Source organism: Ctenopharyngodon idella, chromosome 20 (assembly GCF_019924925.1).
Source record: "Ctenopharyngodon idella isolate HZGC_01 chromosome 20, HZGC01, whole genome shotgun sequence".
Classification (NCBI taxonomy): Eukaryota; Metazoa; Chordata; class Actinopteri; order Cypriniformes; family Xenocyprididae; genus Ctenopharyngodon; species Ctenopharyngodon idella.
Genome location: NC_067239.1, coordinates 23566958 through 23590058, shown reverse-complemented (window position 1 = coordinate 23590058; position 23101 = coordinate 23566958). Strand labels below are relative to the sequence as shown.

At 37.8% G+C, this 23101-nt stretch overlaps 1 protein-coding gene across 50 annotated transcripts in view; it reads left to right on the top strand.

Annotated features, from left to right (window-relative positions):
• The first annotated feature begins 213 nt into the window (after positions 1-213).
• Positions 214-23101, top strand: part of LOC127502040 (adhesion G protein-coupled receptor F5-like) — a 38484-nt gene continuing 15596 nt past the window's right edge. For 7 of the 50 annotated variants that reach the window (XM_051874526.1, XM_051874513.1, XM_051874502.1 and 4 more), the window contains exons 1-16: positions 946-1206; positions 2639-2687; positions 2826-2972; positions 4190-4336; positions 5855-6001; positions 7170-7316; positions 8495-8641; positions 10307-10453; positions 11649-11795; positions 12992-13138; positions 14315-14461; positions 15653-15799; positions 16995-17141; positions 18338-18484; positions 19662-19808; positions 21006-21152. In XM_051874526.1, coding sequence (XP_051730486.1) covers positions 1066-1206; positions 2639-2687; positions 2826-2972; positions 4190-4336; positions 5855-6001; positions 7170-7316; positions 8495-8641; positions 10307-10453; positions 11649-11795; positions 12992-13138; positions 14315-14461; positions 15653-15799; positions 16995-17141; positions 18338-18484; positions 19662-19808; positions 21006-21152 — 2248 coding nt within the window. In that variant the 5' untranslated portion in view covers positions 946-1065. Of the gene's footprint in view, positions 317-945; positions 1207-2638; positions 2688-2825; positions 2973-4189; positions 4337-5854; positions 6002-7169; positions 7317-8494; positions 8642-10306; positions 10454-11648; positions 11796-12991; positions 13139-14314; positions 14462-15652; positions 15800-16994; positions 17142-18337; positions 18485-19661; positions 19809-21005; positions 21153-23101 lie in introns of those variants that run through there. The other 43 variants (XM_051874525.1, XM_051874515.1, XM_051874497.1 and 40 more) reach the window with 39 other exon arrangements.

Here is a 23101-nt window from a genome sequence, read left to right as displayed (position 1 = left end):
ATATATATATAAGTCTGCTGTCTTGTTTTATTCATAAAAAGATTTGACCACTTCTATATACAATGACCTTTATCTTGATGATGCTTTTACTTAAGTAACTTTTTGAAACATTTTTTACAGCAGTTATTCACGTTCATGATCACATCACCTGTTTTGTAAAATGACGTTATTAGCCTCTGATATGTCATATATGACAGTTTTTTTCTTTTTTACAGAAAAATCCAGGATGTCTAGATGAATAAAATAAAATCCACGTTCTGAAGAAATATTCTGGAGTGATTGTGATTTACCTTGAGTGTAAACATGGCCAGTGAAGGTACAATAAACCACATTCTTTTGTTTAAAATCCTGCAGTATATTTTAAGCATAGTCGATTTAATAAGACATTTGATATTATGTTTTATTGCATTTTTAGTTGGCATAACAATCAAAAGAATCCACAGTTAGGCTAAAGCACCAGTCCATTTAATCAACAAAAATGTGTAGCCTATCTTTTCTTTATTGAACATTGATGGAGCAACACATTTTGTAGTTTGTTTTGTTTAAAAATCATACGAGGTGAAGAGGGTGGTAAAAGGCCACCAGTATTAAAATAAATAAGCCCAGCTAAATTAGCTTAAGTTATATGTTTTGTGTAACATCTAAATTTATACTTGTTTATTCTAAGTTTATACTATTCTAACCAGTCTCCAAAACATGAAAAAATAATAATAATAATCTGTAAAGCTAGAAGAATTAAAAAGACATTATCTTGTAAAAAAAAAAAAGTAGATAGCCTAATTCAGCATAGCCTATTATTATCAGTTTAATTGTATTTTTCAAGTCGAAACTAGTATTTATTTCTCATGCCATTACGGCTGCTCAAGTCTGTCACCTACAGGCTGTACAGTAGTCTGCACCATTTTGAAGTTGTTTTTTTCCAACCACATCTCTTCGTACTTCTATGGAGGGAGAAATGGCAGGACAGCAATCTAACGATCCCTACTATTTTTACTTGTTCGAGAAGCTGTTTCACTCTGATATATGTCACAATAGGGAAGAAAATACAGTCGCAACATCCATTTCATGCCAAATTTAAGAAAATGTATAATTTCTGTTTCAGGGAAAATGTTAAAATACCTATTAGGAATCAGCATTGCTATCCTGCTGAACCATGGGTGCGTTGTGGAAACTCTTGATTTTTCAGAAATGAGTATGGATTCACAGGTAGGGAAATGTTGTTTTATAAATTTTATCAACAATAAAAATTAGGGATGCACCGATACCACTTTTTCCAGACTGAGTTTGATATCGACACTTTCAGGTATTTCCGATGTTTTTTTTAAAATAGCTTATTGGGTAGAGAAACCAAAAGAATATGAATCATATTAGTTGGCTTAATTTGTTTACCTAATAGAGGTTTCCTTCAGTTATTTTCATTCTTAATTATGCCTGTTAAAATGTGTACGAGCTCCTGTTATTGTTCTGTTCTGTTCACTATTCATTGCTCTTATATTTCATCTAGGCTCCAGTGCAGCGGCACAGTAATCACCAGTGCACCACTGTATTCTGTTACTAGATTACAAATTACATGACAAAAACTGTAGCTAGTAACGTAATCTAGATGACTCATTTTAGGTAATGTATTAGGCTATATACATTAATAATGAAATGATTCCTCTCATACATGTTGTAAACGACAGGTGCTTGTCTTTAAAAGTATCGCAAATTTATTTACTTGAGAATTACATGGACATTCTATAGGTAAACACAGGCAAAGCTAAACAGTGACACAAGGATTTTTTAAACAAGGAACATTTAAAAGAGTGAAAATAAGAATTAAGGAGAATCAATAAATTATGAATAATTTACTGCTATTGTATGAACAATATGTAATTATGTAATCCATAAAAAAGTAACCGTAATCTGATTTTGAGCATTTTAAAATGTAATATAATCTAATTACATGTAGGTATAGGCATACTAAATATTTTTAATCTTATTACGTAATTCAGTTAGGCTACTACCCAGCACTGGTAATCACGTGACATTTTACTGTAATAATGTAGGGAACCACATTATACATATGTTTAATCACAGTTCATGTTTTCACTTAGGCTTATAGGCTACATATAGGATTTAGTTTTAATCCAGTGACGCCTGTGTGCTGAATGAGTGATCAGCAATCCCCCCACCCCTTCACCCCTTCACCCCTACCCCCCACCTCTCTCTCTCTCGTTTAAAAAAAAGGTGCATCATTTTACTTTATTTGCTATTAACATATCCGACCGAACTACAAACTTTTTGGCGATGTCTGTGAGAAAGCGGTTTGCGCTCAACACAAGCGCAGTATCGGGCCCGATGCATCCCTAATAAAAATCATAAAATATGAAACCAGATGATGAACATTCCTGTCTTTTTAAAATGATATCCAATAGAAGATATTTTTTTAAAGAATTTTATTACAATAAGATATACAGTATGCAACACTGACCCTAACCCTGGTTAATGTCCCTGACCCTGGTTAATGTCATAACATGCAATAAGTAAGGCAATATCCTACTTTTGGAATTTGGTAACATTCTTTCACTGTGAGAAAACATGAGAAACTTTGTTGAAAGTCTGCAATGAAAACATTTTTCTTTTTACGTCATTCCAGTTTAGCTACAGAGATGAGCCAGTGCATCATATCAAAAAAAGAAGTGCAGGTCTGAGTCACAGTTTGTCCTCTACTCAAATACAGTGTCCTAATAACATGCATGTGATTCATTATCATGTTTTTCAGATGTTGTTAAAACTTTTTTTTATTAGAAAATGATTTTTTAAAAGTGTTTTTCCATTTCCAGTTATGAATGAATGTCTGTTCAATTCATCCGTATGTGGTCCAAATGCCACCTGCACAAATGAAACAGGGAGTTACATTTGCTCATGTTCGAGTGGATTCACTTCAACAAACTCAAGTCTCCCCGTCAGCATCAATAACACATGTACAGGTACATTCTATATTCAGATTTGTGTGTGTTATTCCCTTAGATAATAAGGTAAGATGAATAATGAGATTTTTTGTGTATAACATTAAGGCCTAGTTTCACAGACAGGGCTTAGGTTAAGCCAGGAGTAGGCCTTAGTTAAGGTGGGATGTTTAAGTAGCTTTTGTAAACGGGCCTTGGAAGAAAACAAACAAACAAACAAACAAACAAAAAGATTACTGGTGTGCATCTTGAGACAAAACAATGGCACTGACATACTGTATTTTAAGATATGTTATTGCAAGTTGCTTTCAGTTAAGACAGCTCAAACATGCATTTTAGTTTAAGCCTTGTATGTGAAACCGGGCATAAGTGTTTTAAGGCTGATTTGTCAGTGTCTTTATAAAGATTTTACAAGATTTAAAGGGGAAGATTTATGCAAAATTCACTTTTATAAGGTGTTTGAACACTGATATGTGTCCGCAGTGTGTGTAAACAACCAGCCTATAATGGTAAAAATCCACTCGGGAGCGGGAGATCTAATAAGCTGCATTCACACTAATGCACAGATCTCTCTTGAAATGTAAGATGTGGTTTGTCATGTCTGTTTATTACCCTAAGAAATAACTGACTGTCTTTACATTTATTTCGCGTCATAAAACCATTTTGAGATGCAAGTACATTTAACCTCTTACACGGAGTCGCACACAGCTGCATGCACGAGCACTCTTCACAAAGCGCACGTGAGCATTTGAAACTGAAAGCAGCCTTCTGTCAGTGAGTTTCATATTTTTAATAAATAAGCCCACTGCATTCCAAACGACATACATAATGCCTTCGTAGAGTATTTGTAAGGAAAATACCGGCGAGCGAGACCGCACACTGCAAGCGTGACATCAAGAAAAGCGCACATTTCTCACAGCGCATATCCTGCGCAATGAAGCCTGCGAATGTCCTTGTAATTCGCTTAAATCTTTCTGAACATTATGAAAGACAATTTTATAGAAATTTTGAGTGGTGTGTATGTGTGAGTATTTGGAAGCAAGCGGATACGGCTGTTTCTAAAACACATGCAGTGTTATCGTTCATCTGTGTTTAGTTTAATTTATTTGTATTATCATGTTTTCCAGATGTTGTTAATAAATAAATAAATAAATCAATAAATAAATAATAATAAAAAATAATAAAATTAGAAAATTATGTTAAATATTGAGATATTAAAAGTGTTTTTTCCTTTCCAGATACAAATGAATGTCTGTTCAGTTCATCTGCATGTGGTCCAAATGCCAACTGCACAAATACAGAAGGAAGTTACAATTGCTCATGTTTGAATGGATTCACTCCAACAAACTCAAGTCTCCCCGTCAGCATCAATAACACATGTTCAGGTACATTCTATATTCAGATTTGTGTGTGTTATTACCTTAAAATAAGGTAAAATGAATATTGGGATTTTCTGTGTATAACATTAAGGCCTAGTTTCACAGACAGGGCTTAGATTAAGCCAGGAATAGGCATTAGTTAAGGTGGGACATTTAAGTAGCTTTTGTAAACGGGCCTTGGAAGAAAACATGTGCGTCTTGAGACAAAACAATGGCACTGGCAATGGCAAGTTGCTTTCAGTTAAAGGGTTAGTTCACCCAAAAATGAAAATAATGTAATTTATTACTCACCCTCATGCCGTTCCACACCCGTAAGACCTTTGTTAATCTTCGGAACGCAAATTAAGATATTTTTGTTGAATTCTGATGGCTCAGTGAGGCCTCCATAGCCAGCAATGACATTTCCTCTCTCAAGATCCATAAATGTACTAAAACATTTTAATCAGTTCATGTGAGTACAGTGGTTCAATATTAACATTATAAAGGGACGAGAATATTTTTGTGCACAAAAAAATAAAAAATAAAATAACGACTTATATAGTGATGGCCGATTTTAAAACACTGCTTCAGGAAGCTTCAGAGCGTTACGAATCAGCGTGTCGAATCAGCGTTTTTTGGGCTCCAAAAATATTCTCGTCACTTTATAATATTAATATTGAAGTATTGAAGTGTGAGTAATAAATTACATTATTTTCATTTTTGGGTGAACTAACCCTTTAAGACAGCGTAAACATGCATTTTAGTTTAAGCCTTGTATGTGAAACCGGGCATAAGTGTTTTAAGGCTGATTTGTCAGTGTCTTTATAAAGATTTTACAAGATTTAAAGGGGAAGATTTATGCAAAATTCATTTTTATAAGGTGTTTGAACACTGATATGTGTCCGCAGTGTGTGTAAACAACCAGCCTATAATGGTAAAAATCCACTCACTCCTTTTTTTATAATTCACATAAATCAGAAGCAGTCTCTTCAAATGAGCAGATTCAGATTCTCCCATACGATGACATCATCGTAGGGAGAAGCCCCACCCACAACCAGTGACGATCTTCCCTATTAGCATAGATACCGCCCTGAGTGAGAAGCACAGAGTCTGCCATTTCTGTATCCTCACTGTAGCAGTACAGAAAAGTACTTTTTAAAATATTACAAATTAAAATGAATGAAAACAAAACAATTGTATGTTAAGAATTTTAAATACTTCAGCCTTTCCGAACATTATGAAAGACAATTTTGTAGAAATTTTGAGAGGTGTGTATGTGTGAGTTTTTGGAAGCAAGCAGATACGGCTGTTTCTAAAACACACGCAGCGTTATCGTTCATCTGTGTTTACAAACTAAGCTCTGAAATTCTCAGAATCGGTCCAGAATCGTTGGAGTAAATGAATGAAACTATTAATAGCAATAACACATGCATAGGTCTGATTCATTTATTTGTATTATCATGTTTTCTAGATGTTGTTAAAAAAAATTCAAATTAGAAAATTATGTTAAATATTGAGATATTAAAGATGTTTTTTCCTTTCCAGATATAGATGAATGTCTGTTCAGTCCATCTGTATGTGGTCCAAATGCCAACTGCATAAATACAAAAGGAAGTTACAATTGCTCATGTTTGAATGGATTCACTCCAACAAACTCAAGTCTCCCCGTCAGCATCAATAACACATGTTCAGGTACATTCTATATTCAGATTTGTGTGTGTTATTACCTTAGATAATAAGGTAAGATGAATAATGACATTTTTTTGTGTATAACATTAAAGGCCCACTGAAGAGTGTTGTAACGCGCAGCATTATTCAATGTGTTGACGTAATTTCAACTGAAACAGGAAGACAGGGCGATATATCGAACAGCCCCGGCCCTTTTTTTAAATAACCAAAAGCGTTTAGTTTATGTTATAGCTCGGCCAGAGCCGTTAGACTCTGTAAAACCTCTGTTTCCTTCTAATCTCTAACCGTTTCTCCTCATAATGTCCTTTATATCGCTTATATACAGCATTCTGTGCAGAATTCAAATGAGTCCATACCTTTTGTGGTCTTTGCCGACTCGCGCTTATGATCCGCTCTGTGCTCTCGTGTCTCTGGACCGGAGCAGACTGCTCGCGTTGCGGCGGTTCATGTGCCACTAATGTGAAAACGGACTTCATTCGCGTCAAAGGAAAGCATATTTACACTGTCTGAATCGTTCCCTGTTCTCTATATAGTGCACTATGTGCCATTCACCATGTAGAAACTAGTAAATGTGTGAGCAAATGACCGATTTCAGCCGAGGCTTCAGCGTCTGTAAGAGTGTAGGAGGAGGCGGGACTTCAGATTCTAGAGAGCATTTGATTGGACTGAAGATTTGAGTTGAGTTGAATTGAATTGAGTTTGAGACCACTGCTTTCGTAGAGTATTTGTAATGAAAATACCGGCGAGCGAGACCGCACACTGCAAGCGTGACATCAATAAAAGCGTGCATTTCTCACATCGCATATCCTGCGCAATGAAGCCCGCGAATGTCCTTGTAATTCGCTTAAATCTTTCTGAACATTATGAAAGACAATTTTATAGAAATTTTGAGTGGTGTGTATGTGTGAGTTTTTGGAAGCAAGCGGATATGGCTGTTTCTAAAACACACGCAGCGTTATCGTTCATCTGTGTTTACAAACTAAGCTCTGAAATTCTCAGAATCGGTCCAGAATCGTTGGAGTAAATGAATGAAACTATTAATAGCAATAACACATGCATAGGTCTGATTCATTTATTTGTATTATCATGTTTTCTAGATGTTGTTAAAAAAAATTCAAATTAGAAAATTATGTTAAATATTGAGATATTAAAGATGTTTTTTCCTTTCCAGATATAGATGAATGTCTGTTCAGTCCATCTGTATGTGGTCCAAATGCCAACTGCATAAATACAAAAGGAAGTTACAATTGCTCATGTTTGAATGGATTCACTCCAACAAACTCAAGTCTCCCCGTCAGCATCAATAACACATGTTCAGGTACATTCTATATTCAGATTTGTGTGTGTTATTACCTTAGATAATAAGGTAAGATGAATAATGACATTTTTTTGTGTATAACATTAAAGGCCCACTGAAGAGTGTTGGAACGCGCAGCATTATTCAATGTGTTGACGTAATTTCAACTGAAACAGGAAGACAGGGCGATATATCGAACAGCCCCGGCCCTTTTTTTAAATAACCAAAAGCGTTTCGTTTATGTTATAGCTCGGCCAGAGCCGTTAGACTCTGTAAAACCTCTGTTTCCTTCTAATCTCTAACCGTTTCTCCTCATAATGTCCTTTATATCGCTTATATACAGCATTCTGTGCAGAATTCAAATGAGTCCATACCTTTTGTGGTCTTTGCCGACTCGCGCTTATGATCCGCTCTGTGCTCTCGTGTCTCTGGACCGGAGCAGACTGCTCGCGTTGCGGCGGTTCATGTGCCACTAATGTGAAAACGGACTTCATTCGCGTCAAAGGAAAGCATATTTACACTGTCTGAATCGTTCCCTGTTCTCTATATAGTGCACTATGTGCCATTCACCATGTAGAAACTAGTAAATGTGTGAGCAAATGACCGATTTCAGCCGAGGCTTCAGCGTCTGTAAGAGTGTAGGAGGAGGCGGGACTTCAGATTCTAGAGAGCATTTGATTGGACTGAAGATTTGAGTTGAGTTGAATTGAATTGAGTTTGAGACCTCTGCTTTCGTAGAGTATTTGTAATGAAAATACCGGCGAGCGAGACCGCACACTGCAAGCGTGACATCAATAAAAGCGTGCATTTCTCACAGCGCATATCCTGCGCAATGAAGCCCGCGAATGTCCTTGTAATTCGCTTAAATCTTTCTGAACATTATGAAAGACAATTTTATAGAAATTTTGAGTGGTGTGTATGTGTGAGTTTTTGGAAGCAAGCGGATATGGCTGTTTCTAAAACACACGCAGCGTTATCGTTCATCTGTGTTTACAAACTAAGCTCTGAAATTCTCAGAATCGGTCCAGAATCGTTGGAGTAAGTGAATGAAACTATTAATAGCAATAACACATGCATAGGTCTGATTCATTTATTTGTATTATCATGTTTTCCAGATGTTGTTAATTTATTTATTTTTTAATTCAAATTAGAAAATGATGTTAAATATTGAGATATTAAAAGTGTTTTTTCCTTTCTAGATATAGATGGATGTCTTTTCAATTCATCTGTATGTGGCCCAAATGCCAACTGCATAAATACAAAAGGAAGTTACAATTGCTCATGTTTGAATGGATTCACTCCAACAAACTCAAGTCTCCCCATCAGCATCAATAACACATGTTCAGGTACATTCTATATTCAGATTTGTGTGTGTTATTACCTTAGATAATAAGGTAAGATGAATAATGACATTTTTTTGTGTATAACATTAAAGGCCCACTGAAGAGTGTTGGAACGCGCAGCATTATTCAATGTGTTGACGTAATTTCAACTGAAACAGGAAGACAGGGCGATATATCGAACAGCCCCGGCCCTTTTTTAAAATAACCAAAAGCGTTTCGTTTATGTTATAGCTCGGCCAGAGCCGTTAGACTCTGTAAAACCTCTGTTTCCTTCTAATCTCTAACCGTTTCTCCTCATAATGTCCTTTATATCGCTTATATACAGCATTCTGTGCAGAATTCAAATGGGTCCATACCTTTTGTGGTCTTTACCGACTCGCGCTTATGATCCGCTCTGTGCTCTCGTGTCTCTGGACCGGAGCAGACTGCTCGCGTTGCGGCGGTTCATGTGCCACTAACATGAAAACGGACTTTATTCGCGTCAAAGGAAAGCATATTTACACTGTCTGAATTGTTCGCTATTCTCTATATAGTGCACTATGTGCCATTCACCGTGTAGAAACTAGTAAATGTGTGAGCAAATGACTGATTTCAGCCGAGGCTTCAGCGTCTGTAAGAGTGTAGGAGGAGGCGGGACTTCAGATTCTAGAGAGCATTTGATTGGACTGAAGATTTGAGTTGAGTTTAATTGAATTGAGTTTGAGACCACTGCTTTCGTAGAGTATTTGTAATGAAAATACCGGCGAGCGAGACCGCACACTGCAAGCGTAACATCAAGAAAAGCGTGCATTTCTCACAGCGCATATCCTGCGCAATGAAGCCCGCGAATGTCCTTGTAATTTGCTTTAATCTTTCCGAACATTATGAAAGACAATTTTATAGAAATTTTGAGAGGTGTGTTGTAATGATGGGTCAACAGAATGGGGATCCATTTGCAGCTTTTATTAAGAATAGTATATACACAGGTAAGGGCAGAGGCAGAGACGTAAACGGGGACAGGCAATGGTCGAGGCAGGCGGCAGACAAACGGTATCAGGAAGCAGGCAGAGATCAGGGCAGGCAGCAAACAATCACAGTCCAGTAACCAGGCAAGGATCAAGGCAGGCAGCAGAGAATCACAGGAGATAAACAGTCCAATCGGCAACAGTATAAACAATCCACAGAAAACGCTTAGAAATGATCACCGGGGCAAATCAAGACTTCGCAGTGTGTGTGTGTGTGTGTGTGCTGCTTAAATAGTGTGAGTGTGATGTGATGCAGGTGTGTGCGCAATCAGTCCCAGGAATGAAGGCCTATGGGAAATGTAGTCTGAATGATAGTCTCAGTATTCCAGTGAAGGCTCCCTCCGGTGGTGCGGGGGAGGAAGTGCGGGAGCCTCACTTGTGACATGTGTATGTGTGAGTAATTGGAAGCAAGCAGATACGGCTGTTTCTAAAACACACGCAGCGTTATCGTTCATCTGTGTTTACAAACTAAGCTCTGAAATTCTCAGAATCGGTCCAGAATCGTTGGAGTAAATGAATGAAACTATTAATAGCAATAACACATGCATAGGTCTGATTCATTTATTTGTATTATCATGTTTTCCAGATGTTGTTAATTTTTTTTAATTCAAATTAGAAAATTATGTTAAATATTGAGATATTAAAAGTGTTTTTTCCTTTCCAGATATAGATGAATGTCTGTTTAATTCATCTGTATGTGGTCCAAATGCCAACTGCATAAATACAAAAGGAAGTTACAATTGCTCATGTTTGAATGGATTCACTCCAACAAACTCAAGTCTCCCCATCAGCATCAATAACACATGTTCAGGTACATTCTATATTCAGATTTGTGTGTGTTATTACCTTAGATAATAAGGTAAGATGAATAATGACATTTTTTTGTGTATAACATTAAAGGTCCACTGAAAAGTGTTGGAACGCGCAGCATTATTCAATGTGTTGACGTAATTTAAACTGAAACAGGAAGACAGGGCGATATATCGAACAGCCCCGGCCCTTTTTTAAAATAGCCAATAGCATTTTGTTTATGTTACAGAGCCGTTTTGTTTATGTCTATCGGCCAGAGCCGTTAGACTCTGTAAAACCTCTGTTTCCTTCTAATCTCTAACCATTTCTCCTTGTAATGTCCTTTATATCGCTTATATACAGCATTCTGTGCAGAGTTCAAATGAGTCCATACCTTTTGTGGTCTTTGCCGACTCGCGCTTATGATCCGCTCTGTGCTCTCGTGTCTCTGGACCGGAGCAGACTGCTCGCGTTGCGGCGGTTCATGTGACACTAATGCGAAAACGGACTTCATTCGCGTCAAAGGAAAGCATATTTACACTGTCTGAATTGTTCCCTATTCTCTATATAGTGCACTATGTGCCATTCACCGTGTAGAAACTAGTAAATGTGTGAGCAAATGACCGATTTCAGCCGAGGCTTCAGCGTCTGTAAGAGTGTAGGAGGAGGCGGGACTTCAGATTCTAGAGAGCATTTGATTGGACTGAAGATTTGAGTTGAGTTGAATTGAATTGAGTTTGAGACCACTGCCTTCGTAGAGTATTTGTAATGAAAATACCGGCGAGCGAGACCGCACACTGCAAGCGTGACATCAAGAAAAGCGTGCATTTCTCACAGCGCATATCCTGCGCGATGAAGCCCGCGAATGTCCTTGTAATTCGCTTCAATCTTTCCGAACATTATGAAAGACAATTTTATAGAAATTTTGAGTGGTGTGTATGTGTGAGTAATTGGAAGCAAGCGGATATGGCTGTTTCTAAAACACATGCAGCGTTATCGTTCATCTGTGTTTACAAACTAAGCTCTGAAATTCTCAGAATCGGTCCAGAATCGTTGGAGTAAATGAATGAAACTATTAATAGCAATAACACATGCATAGGTCTGATTCATTTATTTGTATTATCATGTTTTCCAGATGTTGTTAGTTTTTTTTTTTTAATTCAAATTAGAAAATTATGTTGAATATTGAGATATTAAAAGTGTTTTTTCCTTTCCAGATATAGATGAATGTCTGTTCAATTCATCTGTATGTGGCCCAAATGCCAACTGCATAAATACAAAAGGAAGTTACAATTGCTCATGTTTGAATGGATTCACTCCAACAAACTCAAGTCTCCCCGTCAGCATCAATAACACATGTTCAGGTACATTCTATATTCAGATTTGTGTGTGTTATTACCTTAGATAATAAGGTAAGATGAATAATGACATTTTTTTGTGTATAACATTAAAGGCCCACTGAGGAGTGTTGGAACGCGCAGCATTATTCAATGTGTTGACGTAATTTCAACTGAAACAGGAAGACAGGGCGATATATCGAACAGCCCCGGCCCTTTTTTAAAATAGCCAATAGCATTTTGTTTATGTTACAGAGCCGTTTTGTTTATGTCTATTGGCCAGAGCCGTTAGACTCTGTAAAACCTCTGTTTCCTTCTAATCTCTAACCATTTCTCCTTGTAATGTCCTTTATATCGCTTATATACAGCATTCTGTGCAGAATTCAAATGAGTCCATACCTTTTGTGGTCTTTGCCGACTCGCGCTTATGATCCGCTCTGTGCTCTCGTGTCTCTGGACCGGAGCAGACTGCTCGCGTTGCGGCGGTTCATGTGACACTAATGCGAAAACGGACTTCATTCGCGTCAAAGGAAAGCATATTTACACTGTCTGAATTGTTCCCTATTCTCTATATAGTGCACTATGTGCCATTCACCATGTAGAAACTAGTAAATGTGTGAGCAAATGACCGATTTCAGCCGAGGCTTCAGCGTCTGTAAGAGTGTAGGAGGAGGCGGGACTTCAGATTCTAGAGAGCATTTGATTGGACTGAAGATTTGAGTTGAGTTGAATTGAATTGAGTTTGAGACCACTGCTTTCGTAGAGTATTTGTAATGAAAATACCGGCGAGCGAGACCGCACACTGCAAGCGTGACATCAAGAAAAGCGTGCATTTCTCACATCGCATATCCTGCGCAATGAAGCCCGCGAATGTTCTTGTAATTCGCTTCAATCTTTCCGAACATTATGAAAGACAATTTTATAGAAATTTTGAGTGGTGTGTATGTGTGAGTTTTTGGAAGCAAGCAGATACGGCTGTTTCTAAAACACATGCAGCGTTATCGTTCATCTGTGTTTACAAACTAAGCTCTGAAATTCTCAGAATCGGTCCAGAATCGTTGGAGTAAATGAATGAAACAATTAATAGCAATAACACATGCATAGGTCTGATTCATTTATTTGTATTATCATGTTTTCCAGATGTTGTTAATTTATTTTTTTTTAATTCAAATTAGAAAATGATGTTAAATATTGAGATATTAAAAGTGTTTTTTCCTTTCCAGATATAGATGGATGTCTTTTCAATTCATCTGTATGTGGTCCAAATGCCAACTGCATAAATACAAAAGGAAGTTACAATTGCTCATGTTTGAATGGATTCACTCCAACAAACTCAAGTCTCCCCGTCAGCATCAATAACACATGTTCAGGTACATTCTATATTCAGATTTGTGTGTGCTATTACCTTAGATAATAAGGTAAGATGAATAATGACATTTTTTTGTGTATAACATTAAAGGCCCACTGAAGAGTGTTGGAACGCGCAGCATTATTCAATGTGTTGACGTAATTTCAACTGAAACAGGAAGACAGGGCGATATATCGAACAGCCCCGGCCCTTTTTTTAAATAACCAAAAGCGTTTCGTTTATGTTATAGCTCGGCCAGAGCCGTTAGACTCTGTAAAACCTCTGTTTCCTTCTAATGTCTAACCGTTTCTCCTCATAATGTCCTTTATATCGCTTATATACAGCATCCTGTGCAGAATTCAAATGGGTCCATACCTTTTGTGGTCTTTGCCGACTTGCGCTTATGATCCGCTCTGTGCTCTCGTGTCTCTGGACCGGAGCAGACTGCTCGCGTTGCGGCGGTTCATGTGCCACTAACGCGAAAACGGACTTTATTCGCGTCAAAGGAAAGCATATTTACACTGTCTGAATTGTTCGCTATTCTCTATATAGTGCACTATGTGCCATTCACCGTGTAGAAACTAGTAAATGTGTGAGCAAATGACCGATTTCAGCCGAGGCTTCAGCGTCTGTAAGAGTGTAGGAGGAGGCGGGACTTCAGATTCTAGAGAGCATTTGATTGGACTGAAGATTTGAGTTGAGTTGAATTGAATTGAGTTTGAGACCACTGCTTTCGTAGAGTATTTGTAATGAAAATACCGGCGGGCGAGACCACACACTGCAAGCGTGACATCAAGAAAAGCGTGCATTTCTCACAGCGCATATCCTGCGCAATGAAGCCCGCGAATGTCCTTGTAATTCGCTTTAATCTTTCCGAACATTATGAAAGACAATTTTATAGAAATTTTGAGAGGTGTGTATGTGTGAGTAATTGGAAGCAAGCAGATACGGCTGTTTCTAAAACACATGCAGCGTTATCGTTCATCTGTGTTTACAAACTAAGCTCTGAAATTCTCAGAATCGGTCCAGAATCGTTGGAGTAAATGAATGAAACAATTAATAGCAATAACACATGCATAGGTCTGATTCATTTATTTGTATTATCATGTTTTCCAGATGTTGTTAATTTTTTTTTTTTTATTCAAATTAGAAAATTATGTTGAATATTGAGATATTAAAAGTGTTTTTTCCTTTCCAGATATAGATGAATGTCTGTTCAATTCATCTGTATGTGGCCCAAATGCCAACTGCATAAATACAAAAGGAAGTTACAATTGCTCATGTTTGAATGGATTCACTCCAACAAACTCAAGTCTCCCCGTCAGCATCAATAACACATGTTCAGGTACATTCTATATTCAGATTTGTGTGTGTTATTACCTTAGATAATAAGGTAAGATGAATAATGATATTTTTTTGTGTATAACATTAAAGGCCCACTGAAGAGTGTTGGAACGCGCAGCATTATTCAATGTGTTGACGTAATTTCAACTGAAACAGGAAGACAGGGCGATATATCGAACAGCCCCGGCCCTTTTTTAAAATAGCCAATAGCATTTTGTTTATGTTACAGAGCCGTTTTGTTTATGTCTATTGGCCAGAGCCGTTAGACTCTGTAAAACCTCTGTTTCCTTCTAATCTCTAACCATTTCTCCTTGTAATGTCCTTTATATCGCTTATATACAGCATTCTGTGCAGAATTCAAATGGGTCCATACCTTTTGTGGTCTTTTCCGACTCGCGCTTATGATCCGCTCTGTGCTCTCGTGTCTCTGGACCGGAGCAGACTGCTCGCGTTGCGGCGGTTCATGTGACACTAATGCGAAAACGGACTTCATTCGCGTCAAAGGAAAGCATATTTACACTGTCTGAATTGTTCCCTATTCTCTATATAGTGCACTATGTGCCATTCACCATGTAGAAACTAGTAAATGTGTGAGCAAATGACCGATTTCAGCCGAGGCTTCAGCGTCTGTAAGAGTGTAGGAGGAGGCGGGACTTCAGATTCTAGAGAGCATTTGATTGGACTGAAGATTTGAGTTGAGTTTAATTGAATTGAGTTTGAGACCACTGCTTTCGTAGAGTATTTGTAATGAAAATACCGGCGAGCGAGACCGCACACTGCAAGCGTAACATCAAGAAAAGCGTGCATTTCTCACAGCGCATATCCTGCGCAATGAAGCCCGCGAATGTCCTTGTAATTTGCTTTAATCTTTCCGAACATTATGAAAGACAATTTTATAGAAATTTTGAGAGGTGTGTATGTGTGAGTAATTGGAAGCAAGCAGATACGGCTGTTTCTAAAACACACGCAGCGTTATCGTTCATCTGTGTTTACAAACTAAGCTCTGAAATTCTCAGAATCGGTCCAGAATCGTTGGAGTAAATGAATGAAACTATTAATAGCAATAACACATGCATAGGTCTGATTCATTTATTTGTATTATCATGTTTTCCAGATGTTGTTAATTTTTTTTAATTCAAATTAGAAAATTATGTTAAATATTGAGATATTAAAAGTGTTTTTTCCTTTCCAGATATAGATGAATGTCTGTTTAATTCATCTGTATGTGGTCCAAATGCCAACTGCATAAATACAAAAGGAAGTTACAATTGCTCATGTTTGAATGGATTCACTCCAACAAACTCAAGTCTCCCCGTCAGCATCAATAACACATGTTCAGGTACATTCTATATTCAGATTTGTGTGTGTTATTACCTTAGATAATAAGGTAAGATGAATAATGACATTTTTTTGTGTATAACATTAAAGGTCCACTGAAAAGTGTTGGAACGCGCAGCATTATTCAATGTGTTGACGTAATTTAAACTGAAACAGGAAGACAGGGCGATATATCGAACAGCCCCGGCCCTTTTTTAAAATAGCCAATAGCATTTTGTTTATGTTACAGAGCCGTTTTGTTTATGTCTATCGGCCAGAGCCGTTAGACTCTGTAAAACCTCTGTTTCCTTCTAATCTCTAACCATTTCTCCTTGTAATGTCCTTTATATCGCTTATATACAGCATTCTGTGCAGAGTTCAAATGAGTCCATACCTTTTGTGGTCTTTGCCGACTCGCGCTTATGATCCGCTCTGTGCTCTCGTGTCTCTGGACCGGAGCAGACTGCTCGCGTTGCGGCGGTTCATGTGACACTAATGCGAAAACGGACTTCATTCGCGTCAAAGGAAAGCATATTTACACTGTCTGAATTGTTCCCTATTCTCTATATAGTGCACTATGTGCCATTCACCGTGTAGAAACTAGTAAATGTGTGAGCAAATGACCGATTTCAGCCGAGGCTTCAGCGTCTGTAAGAGTGTAGGAGGAGGCGGGACTTCAGATTCTAGAGAGCATTTGATTGGACTGAAGATTTGAGTTGAGTTGAATTGAATTGAGTTTGAGACCACTGCCTTCGTAGAGTATTTGTAATGAAAATACCGGCGAGCGAGACCGCACACTGCAAGCGTGACATCAAGAAAAGCGTGCATTTCTCACAGCGCATATCCTGCGCGATGAAGCCCGCGAATGTCCTTGTAATTCGCTTCAATCTTTCCGAACATTATGAAAGACAATTTTATAGAAATTTTGAGTGGTGTGTATGTGTGAGTAATTGGAAGCAAGCGGATATGGCTGTTTCTAAAACACATGCAGCGTTATCGTTCATCTGTGTTTACAAACTAAGCTCTGAAATTCTCAGAATCGGTCCAGAATCGTTGGAGTAAATGAATGAAACTATTAATAGCAATAACACATGCATAGGTCTGATTCATTTATTTGTATTATCATGTTTTCCAGATGTTGTTAGTTTTTTTTTTTTAATTCAAATTAGAAAATTATGTTGAATATTGAGATATTAAAAGTGTTTTTTCCTTTCCAGATATAGATGAATGTCTGTTCAATTCATCTGTATGTGGCCCAAATGCCAACTGCATAAATACAAAAGGAAGTTACAATTGCTCATGTTTGAATGGATTCACTCCAACAAACTCAAGTCTCCCCGTCAGCATCAATAACACATGTTCAGGTACATTCTATATTCAGATTTGTGTGTGTTATTACCTTAGATAATAAGGTAAGATGAATAATGACATTTTTTTGTGTATAACATTAAAGGCCCACTGAGGAGTGTTGGAACGCGCAGCATTATTCAATGTGTTGACGTAATTTCAACTGAAACAGGAAGACAGGGCGATATATCGAACAGCCCCGGCCCTTTTTTAAAATAGCCAATAGCATTTTGTTTATGTTACAGAGCCGTTTTGTTTATGTCTATTGGCCAGAGCCGTTAGACTCTGTAAAACCTCTGTTTCCTTCTAATCTCTAACCATTTCTCCTTGTAATGTCCTTTATATCGCTTATATACAGCATTCTGTGCAGAATTCAAATGAGTCCATACCTTTTGTGGTCTTTGCCGACTCGCGCTTATGATCCGCTCTGTGCTCTCGTGTCTCTGGACCGGAGCAGACTGCTCGCGTTGCGGCGGTTCATGTGACACTAATGCGAAAACGGACTTCATTCGCGTCAAAGGAAAGCATATTTACACTGTCTGAATTGTTCCCTATTCTCTATATAGTGCACTATGTGCCATTCACCATGTAGAAACTAGTAAATGTGTGAGCAAATGACCGATTTCAGCCGAGGCTTCAGCGTCTGTAAGAGTGTAGGAGGAGGCGGGACTTCAGATTCTAGAGAGCATTTGATTGGACTGAAGATTTGAGTTGAGTTGAATTGAATTGAGTTTGAGACCACTGCTTTCGTAGAGTATTTGTAATGAAAATACCGGCGAGCGAGACCGCACACTGCAAGCGTGACATCAAGAAAAGCGTGCATTTCTCACATCGCATATCCTGCGCAATGAAGCCCGCGAATGTTCTTGTAATTCGCTTCAATCTTTCCGAACATTATGAAAGACAGTTTTATAGAAATTTTGAGTGGTGTGTATGTGTGAGTTTTTGGAAGCAAGCAGATACGGCTGTTTCTAAAACACATGCAGCGTTATCGTTCATCTGTGTTTACAAACTAAGCTCTGAAATTCTCAGAATCGGTCCAGAATCGTTGGAGTAAATGAATGAAACAATTAATAGCAATAACACATGCATAGGTCTGATTCATTTATTTGTATTATCATGTTTTCCAGATGTTGTTAATTTATTTTTTTTTAATTCAAATTAGAAAATGATGTTAAATATTGAGATATTAAAAGTGTTTTTTCCTTTCCAGATATAGATGGATGTCTTTTCAATTCATCTGTATGTGGTCCAAATGCCAACTGCATAAATACAAAAGGAAGTTACAATTGCTCATGTTTGAATGGATTCACTCCAACAAACTCAAGTCTCCCCGTCAGCATCAATAACACATGTTCAGGTACATTCTATATTCAGATTTGTGTGTGCTATTACCTTAGATAATAAGGTAAGATGAATAATGACATTTTTTTGTGTATAACATTAAAGGCCCACTGAAGAGTGTTGGAACGCGCAGCATTATTCAATGTGTTGACGTAATTTCAACTGAAACAGGAAGACAGGGCGATATATCGAACAGCCCCGGCCCTTTTTTTAAATAACCAAAAGCGTTTCGTTTATGTTATAGCTCGGCCAGAGCCGTTAGACTCTGTAAAACCTCTGTTTCCTTCTAATGTCTAACCGTTTCTCCTCATAATGTCCTTTATATCGCTTATATACAGCATCCTGTGCAGAATTCAAATGGGTCCATACCTTTTGTGGTCTTTGCCGACTTGCGCTTATGATCCGCTCTGTGCTCTCGTGTCTCTGGACCGGAGCAGACTGCTCGCGTTGCGGCGGTTCATGTGCCACTAACGCGAAAACGGACTTTATTCGCGTCAAAGGAAAGCATATTTACACTGTCTGAATTGTTCGCTATTCTCTATATAGTGCACTATGTGCCATTCACCGTGTAGAAACTAGTAAATGTGTGAGCAAATGACCGATTTCAGCCGAGGCTTCAGCGTCTGTAAGAGTGTAGGAGGAGGCGGGACTTCAGATTCTAGAGAGCATTTGATTGGACTGAAGATTTGAGTTGAGTTGAATTGAATTGAGTTTGAGACCACTGCTTTCGTAGAGTATTTGTAATGAAAATACCGGCGGGCGAGACCACACACTGCAAGCGTGACATCAAGAAAAGCGTGCATTTCTCACAGCGCATATCCTGCGCAATGAAGCCCGCGAATGTCCTTGTAATTCGCTTTAATCTTTCCGAACATTATGAAAGACAATTTTATAGAAATTTTGAGAGGTGTGTATGTGTGAGTAATTGGAAGCAAGCAGATACGGCTGTTTCTAAAACACACGCAGTGTTATCGTTCATCTGTGTTTACAAACTAAGCTCTGAAATTCTCAGAATCGGTCCAGAATCGTTGGAGTAAATGAATGAAACTATTAATAGCAATAACACATGCGTAGGTCTGATTCATTTATTTGTATTATCATGTTTTCCAGATGTTGTTAATTTTTTTTTTTTTTATTCAAATTAGAAAATTATGTTGAATATTGAGATATTAAAAGTGTTTTTTCCTTTCCAGATATAGATGAATGTCTGTTCAATTCATCTGTATGTGGCCCAAATGCCAACTGCATAAATACAAAAGGAAGTTACAATTGCTCATGTTTGAATGGATTCACTCCAACAAACTCAAGTCTCCCCGTCAGCATCAATAACACATGTTCAGGTACATTCTATATTCAGATTTGTGTGTGTTATTACCTTAGATAATAAGGTAAGATGAATAATGATATTTTTTTGTGTATAACATTAAAGGCCCACTGAAGAGTGTTGGAACGCGCAGCATTATTCAATGTGTTGACGTAATTTCAACTGAAACAGGAAGACAGGGCGATATATCGAACAGCCCCGGCCCTTTTTTAAAATAGCCAATAGCATTTTGTTTATGTTACAGAGCCGTTTTGTTTATGTCTATTGGCCAGAGCCGTTAGACTCTGTAAAACCTCTGTTTCCTTCTAATCTCTAACCATTTCTCCTTGTAATGTCCTTTATATCGCTTATATACAGCATTCTGTGCAGAATTCAAATGGGTCCATACCTTTTGTGGTCTTTTCCGACTCGCGCTTATGATCCGCTCTGTGCTCTCGTGTCTCTGGACCGGAGCAGACTGCTCGCGTTGCGGCGGTTCATGTGACACTAATGCGAAAACGGACTTCATTCGCGTCAAAGGAAAGCATATTTACACTGTCTGAATTGTTCCCTATTCTCTATATAGTGCACTATGTGCCATTCACCATGTAGAAACTAGTAAATGTGTGAGCAAATGACCGATTTCAGCCGAGGCTTCAGCGTCTGTAAGAGTGTAGGAGGAGGCGGGACTTCAGATTCTAGAGAGCATTTGATTGGACTGAAGATTTGAGTTGAGTTGAATTGAATTGAGTTTGAGACCACTGCTTTCGTAGAGTATTTGTAATGAAAATACCGGCGGGCGAGACCGCACACTGCAAGCGTGACATCAAGAAAAGCGTGCATTTCTCACATCGCATATCCTGCGCAATGAAGCCCGCGAATGTTCTTGTAATTCGCTTCAATCTTTCCGAACATTATGAAGGACAATTTTATAGAAATTTTGAGAGGTGTGTATGTGTGAGTTTTTGGAAGCAAGCAGATACGGCTGTTTCTAAAACACATGCAGCGTTATCGTTCATCTGTGTTTACAAACTAAGCTCTGAAATTCTCAGAATCGGTCCAGAATCGTTGGAGTAAATGAATGAAACTATTAATAGCAATAACACATGCATAGGTCTGATTCATTTATTTGTATTATCATGCTTTCCAGATGTTGTTAATTTTTTTTTTTTTTAATTCAAATTAGAAAATTATGTTAAATATTGAGATATTAAAAGTGTTTTTTCCTTTCCAGATATAAATGAATGTCTGTTCAATCCATCTGTATGTGGCCCAAATGCCAACTGCATAAATACAAAAGGAAGTTACAATTGCTCATGTTTGAATGGATTCACTCCAACAAACTCAAGTCTCCCCGTCAGCATCAATAACACATGTTCAGGTACATTCTATATTCAGATTTGTGTGTGTTATTACCTTAGATAATAAGGTAAGATGAATAATGATATTTTTTTGTGTATAACATTAAAGGCGCATTGAAGAGTGTTGGAACGTGCAGCATTATTCAATGTGTTGACGTAATTTCAACTGAAACAGGAAGACAGGGCGATATATTGAACAGCCCCGGCCCTTTTTTAAAATAGCCAATAGTGTTTTGTTTATGTTACAGCTCGGCCAGAGCCGTTAGACTCTGTAAAACCTCTGTTTCCTTCTAATCTCTAACCGTTTCTCCTTATAATGTCCTTTATATCGCTTATATACAGCATTCTGTGCAGAATTCAAATGGGTCCATACCTTTTGTGGTTTTTACCGACTCGCGCTTATGATCCGCTCTGTGCTCTCGTGTCTCTGGACCGGAGCAGACTGCTTGCGTTGCGACGGTTCATGTGACACTAACGCGAAAACGGACTTTATTCGCGTCAAAGGAAAGCATATTTACACTGTCTTAATCGTTCCCTATTTTCTATATAGTGCACTATGTGCCATTCACCATATAGAAACTAGTAAATGTGTGAGCAAATGACCGATTTCAGCCGAGGCTTCAGCGTCTGTAAGAGTGTAGGAGGAGGTGGGACTTCAGATTCTAGAGAGCATTTGATTGGACCGAAGATTTGACGAGAAAATGAAGTGCGATGTGATGTCATGAAAATCCGTGATCCATTTTAGCGGAAGTGAGAGATTGTAAGTTTTGAATGCTTATATCTCCTAGATGCGAATTTTGTCATTGTTTTGGAACACACCAGCTTATTCATAACCTTAAGGCTAACATATTCATACTAAAAGCTAAAAAACTTACATTTTGATTTCAGGGGGACTTTAAGGCCTAGTTTGACAGACGGGGTTTAGATTAAGCCAGGAGTAGGCCTTATGTAAATTAGGACATTTAAGTAGCTTTTGTAAACGTGCCTTGGAAGAAAACAAACAAACAAACAAACAAAGAAAAACATTACTGTGCATCTTGAGACAAAACAATGGCACTGACATATTTTAAGATACAGCTCAAACATGCATTTTAGTGTAAGCCTTGTATGTGAAACCGGGCATAAGTGTTTTAAGGCTGATTTGTCAGTGTCTTTATAAAGATTTTACAAGATTTAAAGGGGAAGATTTATGCAAAATTCACTTTTATAAGGTGTTTGAACACTGATGTGTGTCTGCAGTGTGTGTAAACAACCAGCCTATAATGGTAAAAATCCACTCACTCCTTTTTTTTAATAATTCCCATAAATCAGAAACAGTCTCTTCAAATGAGCAGATTCAGATTCTTCCATACAATGACATCATCAATTAAAATAAATTAAAACAAAACAATTGTATGTTAAGAATTTTAAATATATAAACTAATATAGATTCAAAGCAAAAGCAAGTAGTAAACAATAAAGAGGAACAACAGCAAAAATATTACAAGCAATAAACAGAGTGCTTTCAGTATTTAAGAGTCTCTGAATGTTTTCCATTCAAGAGCAGTGAGTGATTTTCATTCTTCTTCTCAGCTTTACAGTTGTTTGATTAGTACTGATGACATCATAGTCAGCGGGAGATCTAATAAGCTGCATTCACACTAATGCACAGGTCTCTTTTGAAATATAAGATGTGGTTTGTCCTGTCTGTTTAATCCCCTAAGAAATAACTGACTGTTTTTGACTGACATTTATTTCGCGTCATAAAACCATTTTGAGATGCAAGTACATTTAACCTCTTACACGGAGTCGCACACAGCTGCATGCACGAGCACTCTTCACAAAGCGCACGTGAGCATTTGAAACTCAAAGCAGCCTTCTGTCAGTGAGTTTCATATTTTTAATAAATAAGCCCACTGCATTCCAAACGACATACATAATGCCTTCGTAGAGTATTTGTAATGAAAATACCGGCGAGCGAGACCGCACA